The sequence below is a fragment of the Mastigoproctus giganteus genome, chromosome 13 (assembly GCF_048544385.1).
Source record: "Mastigoproctus giganteus isolate SK-2022 chromosome 13, ASM4854438v1, whole genome shotgun sequence".
Taxonomy (NCBI): domain Eukaryota; kingdom Metazoa; phylum Arthropoda; class Arachnida; order Uropygi; family Thelyphonidae; genus Mastigoproctus; species Mastigoproctus giganteus.
The window spans coordinates 61,638,498-61,666,397 of NC_143587.1; the positions used below are offsets into that span (position 1 = coordinate 61,638,498).

General features: G+C 36.8%; 1 protein-coding gene across 4 annotated transcripts in view; it reads right to left on the bottom strand.

The window, feature by feature from the left end:
* The window catches only part of LOC150076111 (guanine nucleotide-binding protein G(I)/G(S)/G(T) subunit beta-1), a 217,042-nt gene that overhangs the window by 145,751 nt on the left and 43,391 nt on the right, over positions 1-27,900 (bottom strand). For 2 of the 4 annotated variants that reach the window (XM_090387674.1, XM_090387671.1), the window contains exon 2: positions 8,839-8,921. In XM_090387674.1, the coding sequence (XP_090243800.1) occupies positions 8,839-8,895 (57 nt within the window). In that variant the 5' untranslated portion in view covers positions 8,896-8,921. Of the gene's footprint in view, positions 1-8,838; positions 8,922-9,396; positions 9,418-9,488; positions 9,670-27,900 lie in introns of those variants that run through there. The other 2 variants (XM_090387672.1, XM_090387673.1) reach the window with 2 other exon arrangements.

The window sequence follows — 27,900 nt, forward strand, 5'->3', positions numbered from 1 at the left end:
ATGTGATCTTGTCTAGAAATCTGAGTGTCACTGAAGATAAGCATAGGAGCAGAAGAATCCTTTCTGCAAGATATAAGACAGGACTGAGTTTTAAAAGGGTTGAAAATAACCAAGTTATCTTTGCCATAGTGGACAATACACAGCATTTAAGGATTTGGTAGTGGATATTTGAAAAGTTAAAGCTATTTGTGCAGGGCAAGGTTTCTCAAAGTGAAGGTGGAATGCAACGTGTTATCATCAGAAAAACTATGGATAGGATTTCCAGTCAATGGAAGATCATTAATGTACATGAGGAAAAGAGTGAGAGAAAGAACTGAACCTTGGGAAACACCAGGATTAGTGAAGAAGTCAGAAGATAGAAAGCAGTCTACCATCACCCGCAGCAAGCAGTTGGAAAGAAAACTGGCTACCCAATTAAAAAAAAATAGTTGGCAAACCATAACATGGAAGCTTATTTAGAAGTCCTTTATGCCAAATATGATCAAAAGCCTTTGAAATCAAGAGCAACTGCTCGAGTTTCGCCAAACTTTTCACTGAATTTGTCCATAGATGGGTAACATAAGCTGGTATATCACCAATGGATCGACACTGATGTAATCCACAACATCGATCATCTTTAAAAAGTAGAAGTGCAATGGGATGATAACTGGATGGGAGGGATTTGTTAACCTTTTTAGGATTTGGCTAGATATAAGCACTTTTCCAAGCAGAGGGAAAAACACCAGTGGAATAAGAAAGTGAAAAAAGATGACACAAAACAGGAGTAAGCTCAGGGGTACAGGTTTTGAGAACAAGTGGAGAAATACCATCAGGACCAAGCACTAATGTTTTCAACATCATTTTCATAAACTTCTTTATTTAAATCCTCATCCCATATAATCCTCTCAATAAATTTCTTTGATGAAATGTTGTTGTTGTTATTTGGTTTTTAGGAGCATTAGCAACTAAGGCCATATTGCTCCGGGATATGCGGTGGTCATTCTCTGACCTTTCCGCATTTTCCATATTTGGTGGTGACGGGCTCGAACCCCGGTCTAATCAAGAAGCACGTGCTACGCACTGCTGCTCCTTCCCACCTGGCTACGGAGACGCTTGATGAAATGTGTAGTCATACACTAAAACAGCTGATAAAATTCCATGCCAGATTTCATATCATGATTAAAAAAAAAAGAAAGTTACTACTTGTATTACATAAGAATATTTTTTATTATCTGTGGATATTCTTTTTGTAACAATATTCATATGTTCAAATTATAAATATTTTTTATTTATTACTTTTTATTGTATTATTATTTTTTTGGGAGTTATTCATTACAAAGAAAAACTAATGAATGACTCCAAACATAAAAGGTATTAGAACCTATAGTACTTTTAATACTGTACATGGGCTGCAGGCTCGAAAGACAAAGTAGTTGATACTGCATTTGGATTTCTGTACAGTGTAACTTTAAGGAAGTACATACAGTGGAAGATTCTTCCAAATAAGAGTTATGGGAGGGATGAGGGGAAAGTTAGTTCAGAGAGTTTAGAGTTTACCCATGCATTGACTGAATTGTAGCTAACTAGCTGAAGTACATGTTCAGACTGGCTTAGAAGGAAAAGATGGGAATCAGAGATGCTAATTCAGAAGGATAGTGATAAAGATTTATCACTGGTGAAGATTTACCTTGAAATATCTATAGAAAAGGCATACAGCGATATTGATGTCTCTGCAATTGAGAATAAAATGCACCTAGGTAAGGAATAATTAACCTGTTTTTTTTTTTTTTTTTTTGGACTGTCCAGAAGTTCAAGAAAAAATTTATAGCTTTCGCCCTGGTGTATAAACAGTATGTTATGATAGGACAAATTTGTCATTTGCAAAGGGTCGGTAGTTGTTTAAGGAGAAAAATAACACTGAGTAAAGGTATGTAATCTTGTCTGTAAATGAGTATTGCTATAGATGAGTACAGTTTTTAAAAAATGAGCAGCAGACTCATTTCTGAAAGAGACATATCAAGGACAGTTTTTACAAGGAACTAAGACCCTGACAGTGAATAAAAAAAAAACTAGGAGTGGTAGTTACAGTTATAGAGAAGGGTTTGTTGAACCAAAAGATGAAACAGTGAACTATCAACTGCTGTTCTACTAAATGTACTACTAAAGTATGAAGAACGGTTTCAGTCACTGGGAGATGATGATATTTAGGAGGAAAATAGTGCTCGAAAGAACAGAACCTTGAGGAACTCAAGTGTTATCAAAAATATGACAGTTCAGGAACTAATCATAATCTCATAAAACGAGTAGTACTATCTTTCTTTTGCAGCCAGAGAAAAACTGTACTGAATGTTCCCATTTTCTATGGCCAAAAGAAAAGATGCTAAAATGGATGAAAAGAGCTGAAAAAAATTGAGAAAAACTATAATAAAACTACTACTGTGATAAGACTAGAAAAAGCTGGGTATGAAAAATCACTGGCAAAGAGGGTTAAAAAATGGGAAAAGGAATTATACTCATATATGAATACAGAAAAGACAGCCATTTATGAGTATTCTTTAGAGGGGCTGGAGCAGCAACTGGGATTCCTCAGGGATCAGTTCTTGGGCCTGCATTGTTTCTTATCTCCCTAAACATTACTAATGAGGATATACAAGGGAAACTGTCAAAGCCTGCTACTGACTTAAAAGGATGAGGTGGTTAAAAATCAGAACCAAGCTATGTTGCTTTAAAAGGAATTGGACCGACTGCAGGTATAATCTGAAAAATAACAACTAAAGTTTAATGTTACCAAATGCAAAGTATTGTACTTGAAGAACAGAAACAAGAAAGCGTATACAGAATTAAGTGGACAGAGATTAAAGGATATTCAGGATGAGAAAGACTTGGGGACTATGATACGGAAATTCATGAAAACAAGCAGCAAGAAGAGCAAAATTTAATACTGTTCTATGATTTATTGGAATTTTGAAAGTAGAGAGGAGGAGGTCATTATCTCTCTCTACAAGACAATTGTGTGACCACACTTTACTATATTGAAGTCTGGAGACTGCATCTAAAGAAAGATATATAGAACTTTTAGAGAAGGTACAAAGGGAGACTAGATTGGTGAAGAGTGCTAAGCATTATCCCTATAAGGAATGGCTCAGAAGACGTAGTCTGCAAAGCTAGGCAACTAGACACCTTGGGAGAGGGGGACTTGACTAAGGTGAGATATTAGAAAATTGAATAAGGGAGACATATTCTCACTGATAAGTGAGATAAGAACCAGAGGGCACAAATATAAAATCTTAGGAAGTAACAGTAGACCTGATCTTATGATATTTACCCTTGGGGCAGCATGTTGTAGAACGTTAGAATAAGTTTCTTACAAAAGTAGCTGAAGTGGAGAGTTTAAAAATTCTTTTAATTTAATTTGTTAAAAAGTTAGAAAATAATTATCTACATTGTGCACAACGGGAAGAATGAAAAAAAAAAAAAAAAAAAAGCAGACCATAGGATGGAAATATATTTAGAAGACTTTTATTCCAAAAAATTATCAAAAACCTTAGAAATTCTTTCTTTCTTTCTCCAAACTTTTCCAAGGAATTTGTCCAAGACATAAGCCAAGATAGCAGTGGACTGACACTGACAGAATCCATATTGGCAGTCATTAATGAGATAGAAAATTTTAGAACACTGCGTAACAGTTGGTGGTTTATGGATTTCTCAACTGCTTTTTAACAGAATTATCACCTCTTTGGGTTTAAGCTTGCCATAATTGTATTCTGGGTTTTGTTATCATTTCTGAGTCACAGAATGGTAGAGAAAAAATAAAATTAATTCCATTTTGAGGTGAGTGTGATATGTAGAGATTTACCAAGATCATTAATGGAAAAGTTAGAGGAAAAGAAAAATTCTAATAAGACAGTTTTACCTCAAGATAATACAAAAGAATCAATCATGATATAACATGTATGGACAGGTTTTACTGCCAATTAGACAAGAAACAAGTTTCCTACTGTTAGCCTTTACAAAATTGAGTATAGATTTATTAATAACATATTTACAACTGTTGCAAGCTTTAGTATAAACAGAAAATGAATCTACAGATTTAAATACAAGACAATTGTAATATGCTATATCTTGAATAGCTTCAGCTTTACTATTTATTGGAAAACTATGATTTAGATTAGGATAAGAGTTTACAGCTAAATGAAAAATAGAAGTTTTTATCTTTACAGAATAATTTTACTGACACAACCTGAGCAAATGTTAGGATCAGAAGATTTACAATAATATCCAGCCAAGGAAATCAGGAATAAAAATCGCACAGCTCATTCCATTTTGCATTCTTTAAATCCAAAGCAAAATGCCAAAACTGGCCAATGAACAGAGGATCCAATGGAGAAGAGACTGTCAGCAAGATCTAAGGTATCCAGAATACAACTGACATTAATTGTGTACAATGAGGGTTGTTGGTGAAGAGGTCAAGATTGTTAGGTGTATGATTAGGATGGTCTAGTATTTTAATAGGTAAATGAAAGTTGTGGAAGGTAATTAGTCTACCAGCTTGGTGTGCACAACAAGAAAACTGAAATCATCTGGAGTTGTGAAGATTAAAATCACCAAGGGAAATTACTTATCCTAAAAGAATAAGATAGTATGAATCAGAGCTGTACTACTCAATATGTTCTACGTTGATAATAACATTAGTAAAATAATAAGAGGAGTTTACCTCAATATAGTGCGTAGAACACTTCCGTGTGAAACCCTCCAGAAATTAAAACGGAAAAATGGAGGGTTTCACACAGAAGTGTTCTACGCACTGTATTGAGGTAAACTCCTCTTATTATTTTCCTAAAAGAATAAGTAAGAAAAAGGAAACAAGATTGAATAGAAATTCACCAGAACAATTTTATTGGGGAATGTTTCCAATGATAGTGAGGAAGGAGGTGGTTTCCTGGATTATGGGAGCTTCCCTGCTCCTTTCTTCTGAGGTTTATAATGGAATAAGAATATGAAGCATTATTAAAACTAGAAAAAAATTATCTAATTACTTCACTGCTAAAAAAGTTATATTGGAGAGGGCAGGATTGAGGGATATGTATAGTTGGGAGAACAACAAAAGCAACAAATGAACTGATAGAATGAGTAAACAGATTTTAAATCAAAGGAGATCAAAAAAAGGAGATTCCCGATTAGGACATTATGATAAGGAATATCAGAATGAAAATATGTACAAGTATCACAAATGAAACAAAGAATCATAAAACAAATAACCAAGGACAGATGAGATGAGTTGTAGCAAATTATATTTGAGATTCGATCAAAAATTAAGTGGACTTGGCAGATTATAGGTAGAAAGGTGCATCATTACATTGAAATAAGTTAGGTCATTTTTGGAGGTTTAGTTCTTTGTAAGTAAGTTTGTTCCATTAGTTTGACTATTTATATGATCTGATGTAAATGAGGTAAAAGTTGGGGGAGACAAAACTGATGAAATTTTCAGTACTGTACATACACAGCAAGATATATCCTTGACATGATGTGGCAGTGGCCCCTGAACACACAACTTGGACTCCCTTCATTCAGAGATAGGAGTAGAGGCAGGAAGATTGTACACTAGCTGATCCAGATGTCTCCAGGTTTTAAAGCTGTGACCTCAAAATATAAGGATCACTGAATCTCTTCATGATGTCCCCAAAAAACATGATATAAACCCAAAAAACATGATGTATACCACAAAAAGAGCTGGGAAGATGCCTAGAAACCAAATATGTCTTTTTCAACTTCAAGCTTACATTATGCAAGATGATAACAAACATCAAGTGAGTCATTTACCACATAAAACTGCGTAGTGTCACAGAGCATGGACATTCTTTGTATAGGGTGGATGCCACACCTGACTTGCTTTATTATTTGCAGTATAATATTTTTAGACCTTGCACATGGGGGTTATACAGTCCCATTTCTAGGGTGATACATACTTTCAAAATAACTTTAAACATACAAGAAATACTAAAAATACATACATAAAAAAAGCACAATTTAATGTGTTAAGTTTACATGATTTGGTTATTGCAATTTGTTAAACTGCAATAACTAAATCATGATTATGTCATCCATATCAATGCCTTACGAAAGATTTCGGTTGAGATTCAGTATTGGGTACAGCCAATGAGAATGAAGTGAAAGAAGGCAGCCGGCTCCACCCAGTGGGCGGAGTCAATGACGTCTAGACGATCACAACTGACACACAGTGCATGTTACCTTGTGCCGCGCCGTGTTAGTTGTGTGTGTCATCTTGTGCCGCACGTGTTAATAGTGTTTTGATGTCACGTGGTTGCGGTATAATAATCGGTCTTAATTTCATTCGTAAATTAAAGGTAAAGTTAAAAAATCCGGGGGTGTGGGGGCAGGAGCCCCCACATAGATAGAGGTCTGGGGGCTCTGTCCCCAGAAAAAAAAAAAATAAATAAATAAATTTCTGAAAAATAAAGTAATTTCAAAATGTCGACTGAGGAAAGTGACGTGGCCACTTTCCTCCTCTTCTGAGCCTTCTCACTGGCTGATTAGTAATTCCTAATTACATTCTTAATTACATTCGTAATTTTAAAAAATCACTTATCCGAATTTCAATGTGCAATAAAAAATAAAAGTAGCGTGAGAGCGACCTGAAAATCCGCTGAAACGGGGGTCTGGGGGCAGAGCCCCCAGAAAAAAACAATTTAATTAATTTTTAAATGTTGACTGATGAAAGTGACATGGCCACTTTCCTCCTCTTCTGAGCCTTCTCATTACTAATCACTGATTAGTAATTCCTAATATCCCCAATTTCTGTGGTTCCTTGTGATTTTCTTCTTGTTCAGCCACGCTGGGTGCAAGTGTGAATTGTAGTGCTTCTGCCGTATTCCTTTGTTTTAGGTATGTATTCTAATTTTTTTGTTCTGTGTTTAACCTTTTTGTTATTGCGCAATTTTCAATTTTGTGGTGTTTCTTCGTGGTTAATTGAAGTTTGCGAAATAGTCTTTTTTGCAATTCCCGGTCGAATTTTACGTTGTGCTGTATTACCTGCGGTCGAGAAAAGGGTTAGTTTTTTAAATTGTTCAGTTTATTTACCTTTCCTTTTAGCGAAATTTCGGTTTAAATTACCTTTTCCCCTTTCCTTTTTCATCTTCTTTTTAGCTGAATCAGACTTATTCAAATGTCACGTGACATTTCGCAAAACCGTAGAAACGTGTATTTTGGTATTTGTATTTTTCTGATTATCGGATTTATTCTTTGTTTTCAGCCGCCACATTCGTTGCTGTGCCACGTGCCATCTGCGTGTCACTTCGCATCCGCCGGGCGAGGAGAGGAGGGGAAACGCAGTGAGTGGGTGGAGTCACAACCCGTCAATCACTGCTTTCCCCCTTCCTCTCCTCGCCGCCATTTTTGGTGGCCGTACCCGATATTGAATCTTTACCAAGATTTCTTTCTATTGATATTGTAAGAGCACCGAGTCTTTCCTAAAGCATTACAGAGCTTAAAATATGGTAAATTATATATAGTAATTTATTATTACTAAATGAAATTCATGTGTTATAATAGTATCTATTGTTATTATTATACATAGTATATAATTTACCGTATGGATAAAAACCACCACATAACGTCCTTTCTCAACTATATTATGATCTTTAAAATGAATTTTAATTTTGATTTAAAAAAAAAAAAAAAAACAATACAACTGCAATTTTGGTACAGCATTTATTAAATTATATTCACTATTAGTTCCAACAACTTCTGGATTCAAATGGCTAATCTATGTTTTTAATGATTAAGCTCCTAAAAAAAAAAAAAAGTTTGTTGGCATTTATATCACCTTCATTTAGATTAGCATCTGTTAATTTTGCATGCAATGCAAATTACTGCAACATGATTTAAAATCTTCATCACTCATATTTGAAAATTTTATATATCATTCTTATTTGAAAAATTAACTATAAATGACAAAAATGCTTTTATTATTGATAAGAATATTTTCATTATTCTATTATCACTGGCTATTTCAATAATGAAAGTTCATTATTTCTGAAATTTTGGTACCCTTATGTCTTATGCAATCCCTGCTCATCTGAATAGTCCTGGACACACACGATTGCCAACAGTCCTGCATAAGAGTATTTGGTTGCTGCAAAAAGACTGGATATCCAGTCAAAATTTAACATCCATGAGTCACATGTGGGACCCAAATCTCATTTTCATCAGCATTTTGGATTAATTAGATATCACCATCAGAAGAATGGTGGTCCATAACACACTTTGGAAGCCAATCACTGAAATTATTATTAGTATCAATAAAGGTAAATTAATGCACAGAAGCTGGGATTATTCAGACAAGAGAGAGACTTGGTTTCCTCAACCCACCCTTGAAATACTGAAATTTTTAAATTAAATTAAAATCAAAAATAAGTATAACTCAAGTACTAAACAAAAATACTCTATCATTACAGTAAAAGAAATAAAATTGTTTCACCACATGTATTCTTATTTGAAGTTCTGGTGTGTATGTGTGAAGAGGACACAAAAATGGAATGGAATCCACATTTTGATTTCCATCCTCCTACTTCAAGAAGATATGACTACATTCCTTCAGTTATGAAATTAAATTACTTATCAATATTTCGATATTTGACAAATCAACAGAACAAAAAAAAAAAGTCTTTCTTTTCCGCACGTGTTAAAATCAATCTGATTTAAAATTATAAATGAATTATAATTTTAAATAATAAATGAATTATAAACGTTTGAGATTTTAAATGATCAATGATTAAAATGAAGTTTCCCAATAAGATGGGCACACGTACAAGCAAGTCGTTATAAAAGTATCATACTTACTCTGATTGTATTCTTTAGTGTTTCCGCTTCTTGTCGTAGGCTATCTAGTTCATTCATTCTTTACTTCTGTTAATAAACTAAACCTATTAAGAAAAACAGTAATATAGCGCTCGAGAGAACGTACATCATGATAGATATAAAAGCAAATTATCATTTAATATATAGAATTAACAATTATAAAGAGCAATATTTTACAAACGGCAAAGAGTATGTCAAACATGACCTATTTTCAAACACGGTGTGTGGATGGATAAACAGCAAAGAGGTTAATGTTTTTGAAGATTAACGTATCAACCTCACACTAATTACCCTTCAACCTACAGGAATGACTATAAGCTTTAAGTTCAATGCCTACATACGAATCATTTAAATTTTCGACGTCTCAAGAACCGGGCAACGTATAAACTTAAAAGGAGTGACAGTCGCTATCTCTTAACATGAATATTTCAACACAATTTTGTTTATCAATATTACTTATTCGTATTTATCAAACAGAGGGAGTATAGCGAGCACACAAAATACCAGTGAAATTTGAAAGAAGTTAAAAGACGGAATTACTGTAAATGATGGAACTTAATGCCGAAACCGATGGAAAACTGTAACCCGCCCAGCCGCCATGCTATATGAGGAAAACAGAGCAACGTCCTTACCTTGGATTTTGCAGCATTAAATGGACTGCAATAAGTTAAATATTCCAAAAGTATCCAAAATGAATTTAAAGTCAGAGAGAAAATATTACTCAACACCAAGATCCTATCAGAAGTACATTGTGTGTAACCAAAAATTGACTATGTGGCAACATCCACACTTAACCAAGCCCACCATTCCATACACCGGTGCTAATGGGTCGACCCAATCAATACCATTCCGACTACCTGGCATGGTAAACCGATCGCTATTCAGCCTGATGCTCTTTTAACTGAAGAGCAGCGCGAGAGCAAAGCGACCGTTCTTAGTAGATAAAAATATGTAGAATTGGCGATTTTTCTTCAAGATGGAATAATAAAATATAGTACACCGATAAAAATGAAATATACTAACTGCGATGTATATAAAATGAGCACACACACAGAACATTAATTAAAAATTAAACATCAAATAACTCAAAAGAAATTTAAAGGGTATAGATTTTCAAAATTTGGTGAAATGGCCCACGATACCATTTAGTCATAATATTCACTTTCGGATCATATTACGTAATAGGAACGACCACTATGTCTTAAAATATATTTTAAAACCATTCATGCAGTTAAATGTTGAATAATCATATTATCATCATAAAGTACTCCAGAAAAAAATCACTTTCTAATGAAGATAACCACACTGAAAAGATAAGCCAAACACAATTTCGTTACTAATGTGGTTTACTAATTACATTACAAATATTGCATATTACACTTTAAAATAAAAGTGTATAATGATTTTGGTGAAGCTCTATACAAATCATATTTCCAAGATTAATATGGTATCATTAGCAGACTTATAAATAATGGAAATTATAAGTCTGCTAATGATACCATATTAATCTTGGAAAAGCTACATAGAAAGACATTATGTAACAATGTATTTTGGAGTTAATTTAGAACTTCCATTTTGTGTAAAGGAGTGTATCACACAAACTTTAAAAGCACTGTTGGTTATTGAGGATAGTAAATAGGGAGTATTTCCCAACCCAATTCAAGCTTTGAAACCTGAAAAGTGCTAAATTTGTTATTTTATTTTTTATTTATTTTTTGTTTTTTTGGAGCATTAGCAACTAAGGCCATTATTCCTCCAGGATATGCAGTGGTCATTTGCTGACCTTTCCGCACCCTCTGTATTTGGTGGTCACGGGCTTGAACCCCAGTCTAATCAAGAAGCATGTGCTTGCACTGCTGCTCCTGCCCACCTGGCTATGGAGGCGCCAAAAGTGCTAAAGCTGCCAACTGTATGGGATTATATTACTAAAGTTTTTAATATTTTGATGTACAATTACTACACATCATCAAAATATTGATATTAATAGCTGTAGTGGTGGTGGTGGTGGTGGCAAATGATGCAAGAAAGCAAGCTTAAAACTCATCAGCAAAAAAAAAAAAAAAAAAACCCAAAAAACAACCTTTCCACATCATCTAGTTCTTCCTTGAATTTATTCCAACTACCCACTTCCACAAATAACTGAGGAAGTTTGTTCCAACAATCAAATGCCATCTGACTGAAGGAAAACTCACACATCTGTCCTGCAAACATCCTCCTTCAATTTGAATTTATGCCCCCTTATGTGTGTAGTCTGAGCAAGAGGAAGAATGCCATCAGGATTGAGCTTTCTCAATCCATTCAAAGCCTTAAACACCTCATACAGATTACCTCACGGGTGCCTAGTCTCCAGATGCAGAAATTTGCAGCGACTGGACCCTTTCTTGGTAAGATCACTCTTTTGTTGCTCCCTCACCAATCTTGTTGTCTTCTCTGAACTCGTTCCAGCAGATCTATGTCCTTCCTAAAATGACACCTCCAGACCTGTGTGCAGTACTTAAGATGCCTAACTGTTACCTTGTACAATGGGATAGTCAACTCCTTATCCCAGCTAGCAAAGTTCCTGTATATCATTGACAAAACCCCATGAGCTGTCATGCCAGCCTGTCTGCACTGCTCAGAGGACTTCATATCTAATTGCACATTCACACCCAGGTCTTTTTCATTTTCCGCTACCCTGAGTATAGTACCACACATATACAGTACCTTGCATTTGTCAGTTAAAATTCAACTGCCATTTCTCAGCCCATCTGCCTAATTTTTCTAGATTTTTGTTGTAGCATACCTTGATTACTGTCATTAGTCATCCAGAAAATCTTTGTACGATCTGCAAACTTACACATTAAGCCTGATATACCTTCATCAATATCATTAATACAGAAAACAATAATGGGCAGTACTAACCCTGAGGGATTCCACTAATAACATAAGTCTGAATGTAAAGAGCAGTGTCCTTTAATAACCACACTCCAGAGTAGTAACAGCTGGACAGACAACTTGAGTAGTTGAGACCCACTAATTTTCGTAAAATCGGACAAATGCTAATAATTTATTGTCATTTTCCCTTGTAGAGGATCTGCAATCTCATTATGGATTTAAAATAAACTTTGTGGATTTTTTGAAATGGGTAGTATAGGCTATTTTTGGAAATTTTAAAGGAATATTATATATTTTATTTTAAGGCAGAAGAATACTCTTACCTGGGGTTTTCTTCAGGGACGGCTGCATCCGGGAGAGGTGTATTTCAGAAGGTGTTGAAATTGCAATTATATGGAAGGAGTATGAAGGAAAAAGCCAGCTTTTGTCCTAAATCCTTGTATGGGGAGTAATTGTAGGCATAAAGTGAGATGATGTCCTGAAGCCTGATGGGGACTTTTCATTAATACCATCTTCAAAGGAGGGTGAATAAGTATCAAGGCTGCCTTTTATAGCCCGGGCATGTTCCATTGCCGTATTTCAAAAGCATGGTGGTGGTGGGGGAATGTTTAGTTGTCGAAAAAGGGTGAAGTAGGGTGGGGGAAAAGGAAAAATTTTCCGCCTCACCGTATTACACTTATAGTTTGGAAATTGTAGATTTTTTTTTTTGGGCGAAAAAAAGGTAGGAAAGGGAAAGAAAGGGGTTTCGCTCGGAAATCTATATAGTAGAGGTCCTGGATTTGGGGGGGGGGGGGGGTTATGTTCTGTTGTTAAAGTTGAATTTATAGGATATTTGTTTTAGGTCCCATTCTTCAGAGATTATTATTGGTCAAAGTATGTTTATTGATCTCATTGCTAGTGTCTCACTGGTTTCTAATTTAAATTTCGTGTCTTGTCAATTATTATCACATTTTCGAAGGAGGGGTAATGTCCTATGTCTAAGCGGTGAGCTACCAATGTGGAACTATTATTTTATTCCGTTCGATCTGTTTTTTCTTTGTTATTTGTGGCTACTTTTAAACTGCTTTTATGTTTTTGGATTCTTGTATGTAGCGATGTTCTCGTGCTGCCTATATATATGCAATTGCAATCCGGTGCACAGGGGATTGCATAAACCACATTTAATCGCTGTTCGAAATCTATTGTTTTTTTGTTGATAGCTGAGCTTGTTAGGTATGTCCATAGTTTCTTGGAGCTGAAACCCCTTTCTTTCCCTTTCCTACCTTTTTTTCACCAAAAAAAACATCTACAATTTCCAAATTCCCAAACTATAAGTGCAATATGGTGAGGCAGGAAATTTTTCCTTTCCCCCACCCTACTTTACCCTTTTTCGACTACTCAACCCCCCCCCCCCACGCTTTTTGGCACTGAAACGTGCCCAGGCTATAAAAGACGGCCTCGACACGTATTCACCCTCCTTTGAAGATGGTATTAATGAAAAGCCCTCATCAGGCTTCAGGACATCTCCCTTTATGCCTATAATTACTTCCCATGCAAGGATTTAGGACAAAAGCTGGCTTTTTCCTTCATCCTCCTTCCACATAATTGCAATTTCAACACCTTCTGAATTACACCTCTTTCCGGATGCAGCTGTCCCAAGGTAAGAGTATTCTTCTGCCTTAAAATAAAATATATAATATTCCTTTAAAATTTCCAAAAATAGCCAATACCAGTGGTCTCAAACTGGCAGCCCGCATCGGGCCCATAAATGTCAGCCTGAAAATTTAATATTTAGCTGTCAATACGTTTGAATTACAAAGTGTAACCAACAAAAATTTCTTGCAGGTACCAACCTTTAGATTTCAGATAGAAAATAAATATAAATTTGAATTTTTTCCTTTGCGCTATTATTATTATTGTTTATGTGTGTTTTGATAAATATTTAGTAAATGATTGGACATCTAAAGAAAATAGAAAAGAAAATTTAACCAAAAGAAAGAGTCTCATAATTTTAGCCAGGGAGAGGAGAAAAATATAAGTTTGAGAAATAAAAAGTAAGTACTGTATAGAGAAAAACATTGTAGAAAATACAATTGAACATTATTGAAATAAATTTTCAATTAAATCATGTTCGAGGCAAATTAAATTTTAAAAGTAAAATTTCCAAACTTATTATAAACTTACACGCAACACACCACACACGTCGCACCAGGTTATAAAGGGACGGTATCCATACATTAGGGGTAAGTATGGTGCAATATATATATATTCACTCTCATTTTGTTAAAAAAAAATTCCGGCCTGCATGCAATTTGAGTTTGAGACCACTGGCCTATAGTACTCTTTTCAAAAAATCCACAAAGTTTATTTTAAATCCATAATGAGATCGCAGATCCTCTACAAGGAAAAATTACAATAAATTTTTAGCATTTGTCCGATTTTATGAAAATTAGCGGGTCTTGACTACTCAAGTTGTCTGTCCAACTGTCTAATAAAGTTTCGAGACTTTAGGACCTCCACATTTTTTTACTTTATGTCATATATCCAGAGTAGTAACCTGACCTTAATGCCAAATTAATCCAATATGCATAGCAGTCTTATGTGCAACAGTATCAAAAGCTTTCCTGAAATCCAACTATATGATATCAAAATTCTTTCTGCATCCAGTTCCCTTGTTACTACATTATAGTATCCAATCAGATTGGTCAGACAAGATCACCCCTTAACAAATCCATGCTGTGACTACAGTAGAATTGCATTTCTATCTATGTAGTCCTGCATTACAGTAATAGCCATATAGTGCAAGGAAGCCACAGGGTTTTGTTGCAATGCTCAGAGGGGGGAGGAAAGAGTAGATAAGAAAATACAAATTATATGCTTCTCTCCTCACATAGTAACTATCCAGGTGACCTTTGAATTTACTCACACTGTCAGCCGAAACTAGCAATCAACGACTCACTAGCTAAAGTACTTCTTTAAGCAGTGACTCCAATAATTTCCCTGGAACAGAAGTTAAGCCAACAGGTCTGTAATTATTCATGTCTTTCTGATTTTCCTCTGTGAACTGGGGGATACATTTACACATCTCCAGTCCATAAGGACCATTCCTGGATCAGGGGATGCTCTCATAATTATGGCTAAAGGTTTGCTTACTTCTTTTGCTGCCTCCTTTAATATAACTGGATAGAATATCCAGTTATATTAAATATTTAATATAAATTCTGTACAGTGGGATCAACTGACGATGTTACCAACAGTAAATTCAAAGCGGGAAGCATTCAAGGAATTAATCGTGGATGCTACTAAAAGTTTCATACCTATGAAGAAATATTGTTCAAGGTTTAGGCCTAAATGGTTGTCAAATGAACTAATGAGACTCGTAACAGAGAAGAAAAATGCATGGGATGCATATAAATTATCAAGTGGCTCAGAAGCCTATGGCAGATATAAGTTAAACTGTAATCAGGTCACAAAGGAGGTTCGGCAGGCGAAGGCAGATTACGAGAAATCCTTGGCAAAAGATGCTAAGAAAAACAGCAAGGATTTCTTTACATATATAAACTCTAAAAGGAAGGGGATGAATCTGATTGGTCCACTTGACATCGATGGTTCGACTGTTGATGATCCTGCTCAGATAGCAAACAAACTGAATGAGTATTTTGCATCTACATTCACACGTGAGGAATTATTGAGGTTTGAAAATGGCAGAAGGTTATCAAATTGTAGCAGGATACTTAATGATTTTGTAATAACTGAGAGCAAAGTGGAAGAGAAATTGTTGAAGTTAAACGTAAGAAAAGCACCTGGGGTGGATGGGATCTATCCAGTTATATTAAAGGAGGTGGCAAAGCAACTAAGCAAACCCTTAGCCATAATTATGAGAGCATCCTTGGACTCAGGGGAGGTTCCCATGGACTGGAGATGTGCAAATGTATCCCCAATTCACAAAGGGAGATCGAAGGGTGACAAGTAATTACAGACCAGTTAGTTTAACTTCTGTTCCGGGTAAAATAATGGAGTCACTGGTTAAAGATGCATTGCAGGATCATCTAGACAAGACTGCAGCAATAATTCAGACACAGCATGGGTTTGTTAAGGGAAAGTCTTGTCTGACAAATTTGATAGGATATTATGATGTGGTTACAAAGGAACTGGACGCAAAAAATAATTTTGATATCATATATTTGGATTTCAGGAAAGCTTTTGACACTGTTGCGCATGGAAGACTATTGTACAAATTGGAGCAGAATGGTATTAAGGGTAAGTTGCTACAATGGATAAAAGGATGGTTAAGTGCGAGAAGACAGAGGGTGGTAATCAATGGGTGCTGCTCTTCTTGGACTAATGTTATTAGTGGAGTCCCACAGGGTTCGGTGTTGGGTCCACTGTTGTTTTGTATATTTATCAATGATATTGATGAAGGTATATCAGGCTTAGTGTTGAAGTTTGCAGATGATACAAAGGTTGGCAGGGTTGTTAATGACAGTAATGGCAGTGTGCTACTGCAACAGGATCTAGATAATTTGGGCAGATGGGCTAAGAAGTGGCAACTGAAGTTTAACCTTGACAAATGCAAAGTACTGCATATGGGTAGAAGTAACCCCAGAGAAACGTACCAACTGTGTGGTACTACACTTAAGGTGGTAGAAAATGAAAAAGACCTGGGAGTAATTGTGCAGGCAGATATGAAGTTTTCTGAGCAATGCAGACAGGCTGCCAGGGCAGGTCATGGGGTTTTGTCAATGATATATAGGAATTTTGCTAGCAGGGAAAAGGAGGTGATTATCCCTCTGTATAAGGCAATGGTCAGGCCATGCCTTGAGTACTGTGTACAAGTCTGGAGGCCTCTTTTTAGGAAGGATGTAGATTTACTTGAGCGTGTACAGAGAAGGGCAACAAGATTGGTGAGGGGAATGAAGGGATCCTCTTATCAAGAGAGGCTTAAGTTCTGCAAATTGCAGTGGCTGGAGACTAGGCACCTGCGCGGTGATCTGATTGAGGTGTATAAGGCCTTGAATGGGTTCAGCACGCTGAATTCTGATGGGATCCTTCCACTTGTTCAGATTACTAACCTAAGGGGGCATAAATTCAAATTAAGAAAGGACAGATGTAGAATAGATGTGTGGAAATTTGCCTTTAGCCAGCGGGTAGTTAATTGCTGGAACAAACTTCCGTCTGTCGTTGTGGAAGTTGATAGGTTGAATAAATTTAAGGAGGAACTGGACAGGCATTTGGAGGGAATGGTGTGATATTTTTTTTTTTTTTTTGGCTGATGCTGCATAAGCTCATACATTTGCTTTCTTGCATCACATGCCACTACTACTACTACTAGATCCCATCTACTCCAAGTGAATTTTTTGTTTAGCTTCCACAATTTCTCCTCCACTTCCTGTCAGTTAGCACAAATCATTCAGATTCTAGAATCTGACTCACTTCTGGCATCCTCATCCCTAAAAAATTCCTCATGTGTAAATGCAGATGCAAAGTATCCATTTGGTTTTTATCTTATGGAACATCAATACTGCAAACTTGATCTTTTTATTTTATTTGATCAGAGGCAAAAAAATAAACATTTGAAGGTTGTTCGTTTTCAAAAACTTTATACTGTTTATCTTGTGGAGCTCTGTTCGCACAGCCAAGGAGAATTTATTGCATAATAGCTGTTCCAGAAGACCTTTCTGTCATATGTTAATCTCCCCCAACTGGCAACCAATTTTTGCAGGAGGTACTTACCTTTTGACCACAATTGTCAAGGCTTAATCTATTCCCACCTTCCCAAACAAATTCCTACATATATTCCTATTTATAAATCTATATAACAATAAAGTTTTGTATATCTGACTGTAAAATACCCCATTTTAAATGCAAATATGAATATTCATATATCTGGAATATTATAAATGTTTAACTATTATTATTTTATTCGATGCTCATCTCATTTTTTTTATGTTATTGTTCCAAAAGTGGCTGCTTGCATAGCCTCAGTACTATTCCATGTATTGTACCAAGTACTCCTGTATGCAAAATATTGTTTTTACTTATGAAATACAGTCTGATTTCTCTTTAATGAACTTCCATATAGCGAATTTTTTTGATTTCCCCTTGGTCATTACATTAAAATAGTTTCCACATAACAAACTGATTTCAAGACACCTGGGTATGCATTGTTCGCACCTCTGGCCTTTAGGCAATAGAGCTGATGCTGTAGAAAGCAGAATTAAGAGCTAAAAGGATTAAAAATTAATCCCTTCAGATTTTAAGAGCTAAAACATTCTACAATTTAGTGGTGCCCATAAAGCTTATACAAACACCACATCTATTGTACTGTGGAGTCACACTGGTCAACTGCTATCTATGTGTCCCCAGCCATCAACAAAGATTAAGGCATATTCCCGACATGTATGTTGACTCTGGTCAACCTTTTTTCTACTATAAACACACTATTAGAGAATTAGGAGAGAATGATTTTCCTTTATCCCAGAAATTTATCTGTTTGTCAGAAATGAGTAATCCACACTTTCACTAAATTTCACCTGTTTCTGTTTACATGGCAGGTACAAGTTTTCCCTAAATCAGTTTTGATTTGGCTGCTGTGCAAGGAACATTACAATGTTTAAGAGGAAATCCTTGAATGTAGTAGAAAAAGTGGAAGTGTAGATCAGAGAATTAAACAAAAAAAAAAAGGGAAACTGCTTTAAAATTTGTTATCCCTGCCAGTAGTGTATCAACCATTCTGAAAAATCTATGTTTCGATTCTCAAACTGTTTGAAAAAACGGGACCCAGTTGGAAGCATGCGAAATTATGCCTGTATGCAGATGTAAATGAAGCCTATTTTAAGTGGGTGAAGTTGATTTGAGACCAAAACATGCCGATATCAGGGTCATTAATAAAAGAAAAGGCTATGGAGTTTTTCCCTGGGGCATAAAACATTCCAAGCCAGTTCTGGTTGGCTGGACAAATTTAAAAAGCGCTGTGGCTTACTCGAAAAAGCTATTTCTGGTGAAAGTGGAGTTGTATTCGAAGAAGATTGTACCCATTGGAAAGAAACAGTTTTGAAAAAATTATGGAGGACTATGAGCCCAAAGACATATTCAATATTGATGAAATGGGTCTTTTTTTAAAATGTTTGCTGACTTTTAAAGGAGATAAATGTCTACATGGTAAAAATAGTAAGGAGAAAATCAGTCTTGGTTGGCACAAATATGGCTAGTAATGAAGCTTTTGGTAATAGGCAAAAGTAAACAAACCTCATCTTTCAAAGGAGTTAGTCGACTAGGGTCTGTTGTACTCATTATTTTTCGAAAATAAATATAAATATTGAAAGGAAAAAAAAAATCTATCCTTCCTTGAAAATTGTTTCAAGCATCATCATTTGAATTTTTTTTGCAGACATCATCCTTGGAAGCCCATATATGGATATTTTGTCCATGGTCGTTAATTTAAAAATGTACACCTCCTAGTAATAACCCAAAAACTAACAGACACTGCAATTAAGTAAGCTAAAAACGAAGATATAGCAAGAAAACTTGCTAAACACCAGAATGCATATTTAATGAATATTAAATACATCAATTTGTCAACCATGATATTATGGCACAAAATTAAAAAAAAAAAAAAAAAAAAAGACTAAATGAACTTTGTTGCTGCTTCCATAAGACAACAAAAAAAAATTGATTAAAGCTAAAATTTCTAGCCATTACCATGGCTAAAAATTTTGAACATGATTAATTTTTATGCTTTTTTTAAAATTAATTAATTCTTCAAACAAATAAGATCTGCAAACGTCACAATAAGCCTGATATACCTTCATAGGCCTCATTAGCCAAGTAGTCAGGAGCAGGAGTGCAGTAGCACACGCTCTTTGAGTAGACCGGGGTTCAAGCCCCTTACTGCTAAATACAGTTTATCTGCTAATCTGCACTGGACCAGCGTGGCAGATTATGGTCCAATTCCCTCAACATGAATTGTTGAGGAGGCTTCCATCCTGCAGTGGGTTGATAATGGCTGCAGTTTACCTTTTTTTTACCTTCATCAATATCATCATAAATACAGAAAACAACACCGAAACCTGGGGAAACCCCATTAATAACATTAGTACACGAAGAGCAGTGTCCATTGATTACCACTCTATGTCTTCTCCCACTCAACCATCCCTTTATCCATAACAGAAATTTACCCCAATGCCACACTGCTGTTAATTTATATGTATCCCATACATTTTTATTCTCTGCCACATGTCTCATTAGTTCATCTGACATCCATTTAGACCTAAACCTTGAACAATATTTCTTAGTTGGTATAAGGTATAAGGTATAAGGTATGTTAGTGTCTAACGGCTCCTGGGATTTCTCCCATCTCCGCGGGTGTACATTGTATCGGGGCCAGAGATTTGAAGTGTGTGGGGGTCATGTGCTGTATATTGTGTTGTGCCCTTTGTTCCTCCGGTCTATTAGCCGCCGAGCCCCTAGTGGGACCCGACGTTACCACACCATGCCACGGGGAGGCTGACCGGGTGTAATTTCTTAGTTGGTATGAAAAGCCTAGTAGCTTCCAAGATTAATCCTTTGAATGCTTCCCATTTAGAATTTGCTGTTGGTAACATCATCAGTTGGTCCCGCTGTACAGAATTTACAAACTGTCTCAGACCGCAGTAGTCACCTTTACGAAAGCAAAAACCCTTCCCTTTACCCCTGATGGTAGTTACCTCTTTGAGTAAATCCCACTTCAGCACACTGTGATCACTGCCACCTAGGAGTTCTTTTATCTGCAGATTCTTAATACATGAAGAATCACTACTTATAATCAGATCAAGAGTATTACTACATCTAGTTGCCTCCCGAACATGCTGCTGTAGAACACAATCATCCAATATATCCACAAAAGTCTTACTAGTGTGTGTGTGGCCAACCCACAAGTTCCAGTCAAGTTCTGCAAATTGCAGTGTCTGCATACTTGTCACCTGCAAGGTCATCTGATTGAAGTGTATAAAGCCTTGAATGGGTTGAGCAGGCTCAATTCTAATGGGATTCTTCCTCTTGCTCAGATTACAAACCTGGGGGAATATAAATTCACATTGAGGAAAGACAGTTGTAGAATAGATGTACGGAAATTTGCCTTTGGACAGCTGGTGGTTGGTTGTTGGCACAAACTTTCATCCGTCGTTATGGAAGTTGATAGCTTAAATAAATTCAAGGAGGGACTGGACAAACTTTTAGAGGGAATAGATGTGTGAGATATGTGAAATTGTTTTATTTTTTGGCTGAGTCTACATAAGTTCATAACGCTTGCTTTCTCGCATCACATGCCTCTACTCCTACTACTACTAACTCAAACAGGCAATGCTCCCCCATTAGGGAAGACTGTTGTTGCCAATTCTTGGTAACTCCAGAAAACATCAAGCTGCCTTGGTGGCCGTTTCAAGGCTATTTGGCCTCTCATCAGTGAGCGGGTGGGTACCTTGGTGGTGCATTAAGTAACAACCCAGTTATGAAGTACAGTAATACCCCGACTTATGAACTCAGAGTTACGCGGTTCTTGATTTTTTCATTTGGCAACACTGCCGCCCACTATCTTCAAGGTCATTTTTCATATGCTATCGATATACGGTGCGACGGCGGAGAGTGAGAGCGAAAGATGAACAAATTCAACTTTGCTGCCGCATGAGCTGCACACATATACAAGAATTTGCATTCCAACTGTCATATTTATATGTGTGTGTGTTCGAATTTGTGCTCAACATTTGTCAGAAATTACATCGTTTGCACGAATAAAAAACTTTCCAGGCTTTAAGGTTTCCAAAGACCGATTGACAATGATGGTCGGTGGGAATGCAACTGGTGACTGCAAGTTAAAACCTCTCTTAATTTATCGCTCCAAAAACCCAAGGGTTTTAAAAAATATATCTAAAATTAGCTTACCAGTGATTTGGAAGTCAAATCATAAAGCTTGGGTGACAGCTTCCGTTTTTGAGGACTGGTTTGGTCACCACTTCATACCCGAAGTCGAACATTATTGCAAGTCTAAACAGATTCCATTTAAATTGATCCTTCTTATTAACAATGCACCCAGTCACCCTCCTGCCACCCTAATTAATTTCGACTGACATGTGAAAGTTGTGTTTTTGCCTCCAAACACAACCAGTTTGCTTCAACCAATGGACCAGGGAGTCATCAAAACATTCAAGGCCTACTACACGAGGCGTTCGTTTGCACGTCTGAATGAAGCTATGAGACAAAATAGTGAGATATCTGTTAAAGACTTGTGGAAACAATTCAATGTTTTAGATGCCGTACGAATCATTGAAAAATCTTGGGATGAAATTCACAAAAAAACATTGAATGGTGTCTGGAAAAAAATTTGCCCATTTTTTTTCAAAAACGAGATGAAAACAATGCCAGAAACTGATCATGTCGCTCATATGATAGAAGTTGTTAATCTTGCCAGGCAATTAGATTTGGAAGTCAATGGTGATGATGTCAACGAGCTGTTGGATTCACATAGTGAAGAGCTGACAATGAATTAGCTCATAGAGATGCGTGAGCAAAACGTCACTGAATTATCTGATACTTCAGACCCAATTCCACCAGAAAAGCACATGACAATTGCAAGCTTGACAGAAGCTCTCAACTCAATTGAAAAGGGCTTCAAAATTTTAGAAAACAGACTCCAACGAAGAATGCGTTATAGCTACAAAGCAAGGAATAAAAAATTATTAGCTTGCTACGAAGAAATTCTGCATGTAAAAAAGAAGGCGCTGTGTCATCAGACGAATTTGTTAGATTTTATGAAGCCATCAATGTCGATATAACTTTTTTACGTAACTCATTTATTTTTTTAATACATAATTTGTATTAATATGTATAAATAACTGCAATTTTATTAAATATTTTTCTTTTAAACTAGTGTTTTTGTTAGTCCTTGGTCCCAATTAAACAAAATTTATATGTATTTATATGCAAAGTTGTACCCAGACTTACACGAATTTGACTTAAGCGATTTTCGTTGGACCCACCTATCGCATAACTTCGGGGTATTACAGTATAACTTTAGAATATGGGAGATGCCAGATGGTATACAGCAGTATAAACCGAAAAATTTATGACTAAAGCCTCGACTTAGGGGAAAATTCACTAAATGTAACAGGTTAGTGCATTAGCATCATTAGCATTAGCAGAGGCATATGATGCAAGAAAGCAATGTCATAGACCATCAGCCAAAAAAAAAAAAAAAAAAAAAATATTTCTCATTTCACTCATCCAGTCACTCCAAATGTATCTCTAGTTCAACCTTAAATTTGTTTAAGCTATCAACTTCCACAACAACATATGGAAGTCTGTTCCAGCAATCAACTACCCACTGGCTAAAGCAAACTTCCGCACATCTATTCTACAACTGTCTTTCCTCAATTTGAATCTCTGCTCATATGATAAAAGTTGTTAATCTTGCCAGGCAATTAGATTTGGAAGTCAATGGTGATGATGTCAACGAGCTGTTGGATTCACATAATGAGGATCTGACAATGAATTAGCTCATAGAGATGCGTGAGCAAAACGTCACTGAATTATCCGTCTGTCTGAACTGTCTTTCCTCAATTTGAATCTCTGCCCCCTCAGGTTCTTAATCTCAGCAAGTGGACGTATCCCATCAGCACTGAACCCGCTCAAACCATTCAAGGCCTTATACACCTCAATCAGATCACCTCAAAGGTGCCTAGTCTCCAGATACTGTAATTTGCAAAACTTAAGCCTTTCTTTGAAGGAGCAACCCTTTGTTCCATTCACTAATCTTGCTGCCCTTCTCTGTACTCATTCTAGCAACTCTACATCCTTCCTAAAATGAGGCCTCCAGACCTGTACGCAGTACTCAAGGTGTGGTCTGACCATTGCCTTATACAAAGGTATAATCACCTCCTTGTATCTGCTAGCAAAATTCCTATATACAAATTTGTATCATTGACAAAACTCCATGACCTGCTCTGTCAGCTCGTCTGCACTACTCAGAGAACTTCATGTCCGACTGCACAATTACCTCCAGGTCTTTTTCATTCTCCAGCTCCCTGGGTGTAGTACCACACAACTGGTACATTTCTCTTCGGTTGCCAATTCTCAGCACATCTACCTAACTTTTCTAGATCCTGTTGCAGTAGCATAATGCATTTACTATCATTAACAACCATGCTGACCTTTGTATCATCTGAAAACTTGGACATTAAGCCTGATATACCTTCATCAATATCATTAACAAACACACAAAACAACAATGGGCCCAGCACTGAACCCACACTAATAACATTAGTCCACGTGGAGCAGTGTCCATTCATTACCACTCTGTGCCATCTCCCACTCAACCATCCCTTTATCCATTGCAGCAACTTGCCCTTAATGCCATACAGCTCCAATTTATACAACAGTCTTCCATGTGCAACAGTATCAAAAGCTTTCCTGAAATCCAAGTATGTAATATCAAAATTACTTTTTGCATCCAGTTCCTTTGTGACCACATCATACTATCCAATAAAATCGGTCAGACAAGACTTTCCCCTTAACAAACCCATGCTGTGTCTGAACTATTACTGCAGTTCTTGTCTAGGTGATCGTGCATCGCTTCTTTAACTAGTGATTCCATTATTTTCCCCGGAATAAAAGTTAAACTAACAGACCTATAATTATTTGCATCACCCTTTGAACCCCCTTTGTGAATTGGGGATACATTTGCACATCTCCGGTCCATGGGGACCTCCCCTGAATCTAAGGATGCTCTCATAATTATGGTCAAGGGTTTGCTTACTTCCCTCAGTTCCTTCTTCAATATAACTGGTAGATTCCATCTGCCCCAGGTGCCGTTTTTATGTTTCACTTCAACAATTTCTCCTCCACTTTGCTCTCCATTATTACAAAATCATTTAGCTCCCTGTTAGAGTTTAGTAAACTTCTGTCCTCACCTTCCTCACAGAATTCCTCATGTGTGAATGTAGATGCAAAATACTCATTCAGTTTGTCAGCTATCTGAGCAGGATCATGAACAGTCGAACCACCAATACCAAGTGGACCAATTCATACCATTCCTTCTAGAGTTTACATAAGTAAAGTAGTTTTTGTTGTTTTTCTTTGCATCCTTTGCAAAGAAACTTCGCCTGCCTGACCTCCTTTGTGACTTGATTACAGACTAGCTTATATCTACCATAGGCTTCTGTGTCACCTGGTAATTTATATGCATCCCACGATTTTTCTTCTCTGCCAAGAGCGTCATTAGTTCATCTGACATCCATTTAGGCCTAAACCTTGAACAGTATTTCTTAGTTGGTATAAAAAGCCTAGTGATTTCCAAAATTAATTCCATGAAGGCCTCCCATTTAGAATTCACTGTTTTTAACATCAACAGTTGATCCCACTGTAGTGACCTTTACAAAAACCTTTCTTTTTACCCTCGATGGTAGTTAGATCTTTAAGTAAACTCCACATCAGTAGACTGTGATCACTGTTTCCTAGTAGTTCCTTTATCTGCAAATTCCTAATGCATGCATCATCACATGGTGTAACATAAGCATTGGGAGATCAAAATTGAGAGTAGGAGTGTGCTATAGGCCTAATGACTCTAATGAGTATAATAAGAAACTGTACAGAGAAATAGAGTGGGCCAGTAAATCAGAGAGTCTTATAATGGGGGATTTTAATTTCCCAGATATTGACTGGAATTTGGGGGCTGGTCACTCACACACTAGCAAGGCTTTTGTGGATTTATTGGATGATTGTTTTCTACATCAGCATGTTCGGGAGACAACTAGAGGGAGTAATACTCTTGATTTGATTATCAGTAGTGATTCTTCATGCATTAAGAATCTGCAGATAAATTAACCACTAGGTGGCAGTGATCACAGTGTTCTCAAGTGGGAGTTACTCAAAGAGGTAACTACCATTAGGGGTAAAGGGAAGGGGTATTGCTTTCGTAAAGGCAACTACGATGGACTGAGACAGTATTTAAATTCTATACAGTGGGATCAACTGATGATGTTACCAACAGCAAATTCAAAATGGGAAGCATTCAAAGAACTTATCTTGCAAGCTACTAGGCTTTACATACCAACTAAGAAATATTGTTCAAGGTTTAGGCCTAAATGGATGTCAGATGAACTAATGAGGCATATGGCAGAGAAGAAAAATGCATGGGATACATACAAATTAACATGTGACACAGAAGCCTATGATAGATACAAGTTGATCTGTAACCAATTTACAAAGGAGGTTAGGCAGGCGAAGGCAGATTACGAGAGATCCTTGGCAAGGGATGCGAAGAAAAACAGCAAAGAGTTCTTTACTTATGTAAACTCTAGAAGGAAGGGGATGAATCAGATTGGTCCACTTGATATCGATGGGTCAACTGTTGATGACCCTGCTCAAGCAGCTAACAAACAATGAATATTTTGCATCGACATTCACACATGAGGAGTTATTTAGCGAGGGGAATGCCAGAGGTGTATTCAATTCTAGCAGTAAGATAGAGAATCTTGTAATAACTGAGAGTAAAGTGGAGGAGAAATTGTTGAAGATAAACACAAGAAAGGCACCTGGGGTGGATGGGATCTATCCAGTTATATTAAAGGAAGCAGCAAAGGAAGTAAGCAAACCCTTAGCCATAATTATGAGAGCTTCCTTGGACTCAGGAGAAGTACCCATGGATTGGAGATGTGCAAATGTGACCCCAATTCACAAGGGAGGATCAAAGGCTGACACAAGTAATTATAGAAATGCGAGTTTAACTTCTGTTCCCGGAAAATTAATGGAAGCACTTGTTAAAGAAGCACTGCAGGATCATCTAGACAAGACTTCAGTTATAGCTCGGACACAGCATGGTTTTGTTAAGGGGAAGTCTTGCCTAACCAATTTGATTAGATACTATGATGCAGTCACAAAAGAACTGGATCCAGGGAATAACTTTGATATTATATACTTGGATCTTAGAAAGGTTTTTGATATTGTTGCACATGGAAGACTGCTGCACAAATTACAGAAGTGTGGCATTAGAGGCAAATTGCTGCTATGGATAAAGGGGTGGTTGAGGGGGAGAAAACAGAGTGGTAATCAATGGACACTGCTCATCGTGGACTAATGTTATTAGTGGAGTCCCTCAGGGTTCAGTATTGGGTCCTTTATTGTTTTCTGTATTTATAAATAATATTGATGATGGCATATCAAGCTTAACGTCCAAGTTTGCAGACGATACGAAGGTTGGCAGGGTTGTCAAGGACACTACTGACACTATGCTGCTGCAACAGGATCTGGAAAGGTTGAGCAGATGGGCTGAGAGGTGGCAAATGAAGTTTAACATTGACAAATGTAAAGTACTACATATGGGAAACAGCAACCCCAGAGCAAGGTATCAACTCTGTGGTACTACACTGACAGTGGTAGAGAATGAAAGGGACCTGGGGGTGGTTGTGCAGGCAGATATGAAGTGCTCTGAACAGTACAGACGGGCTGCAAGAGTAGCTCATGGTGTATTGTCAATTATATATAGGAATTTTTCTAGCAGGGATAAGGAGGTGATTATTCCCTTGTATAAGGCAATGGTCAGGCCACACCTTGAGTACTATATATAGGTCTGGAGGCCTCATTACAAGAAGGATGTAGAGCTGCTCGAACGAGTACAGAGAAGGGCAACAAGATTAGCAAATGGAATAAAGGGTTGCTCTTACGAAGAAAGGCTAAAGTTTTGCAAATTACAGTGTCTGGAGACTAGGCACTGGCGAGGTGATCTGGATAGAGGTGTATAAAGCCTTGAATGGTTTAAGCATGCTCAATGCTGATGGGATTCTTCCTCTTGCTCAGAATAATCACCTGAGAGGGCATAAATTCAAATTGAGGAAAAAGACAGATGTAGGATAGATGTGCGGAAATTTGCCTTTAGCCAGCGGGTGGTTGGTAGGTGGAACAGACTTCCATCCCTTGTCGTGGAAGTTGATAGCCTAAATAAGTTTAAGGCTCAGCTGGACAGGTATTTCGAACGAACATGGGGGTGAAGTGGAAGTGGTTATTTTTTATTTATTTATTTGACTTTATTTTTTTTTTGGCTGATGCTGCATAAGCTTGCTTTCTTGCATCAAATGCCTCTACTAATGCTAATGCTAATCACTGTTGATAATCAGATCAAGAGTATTAATCCCTCTGGTTGCCCCTGAAACATGTTGCTGTAGA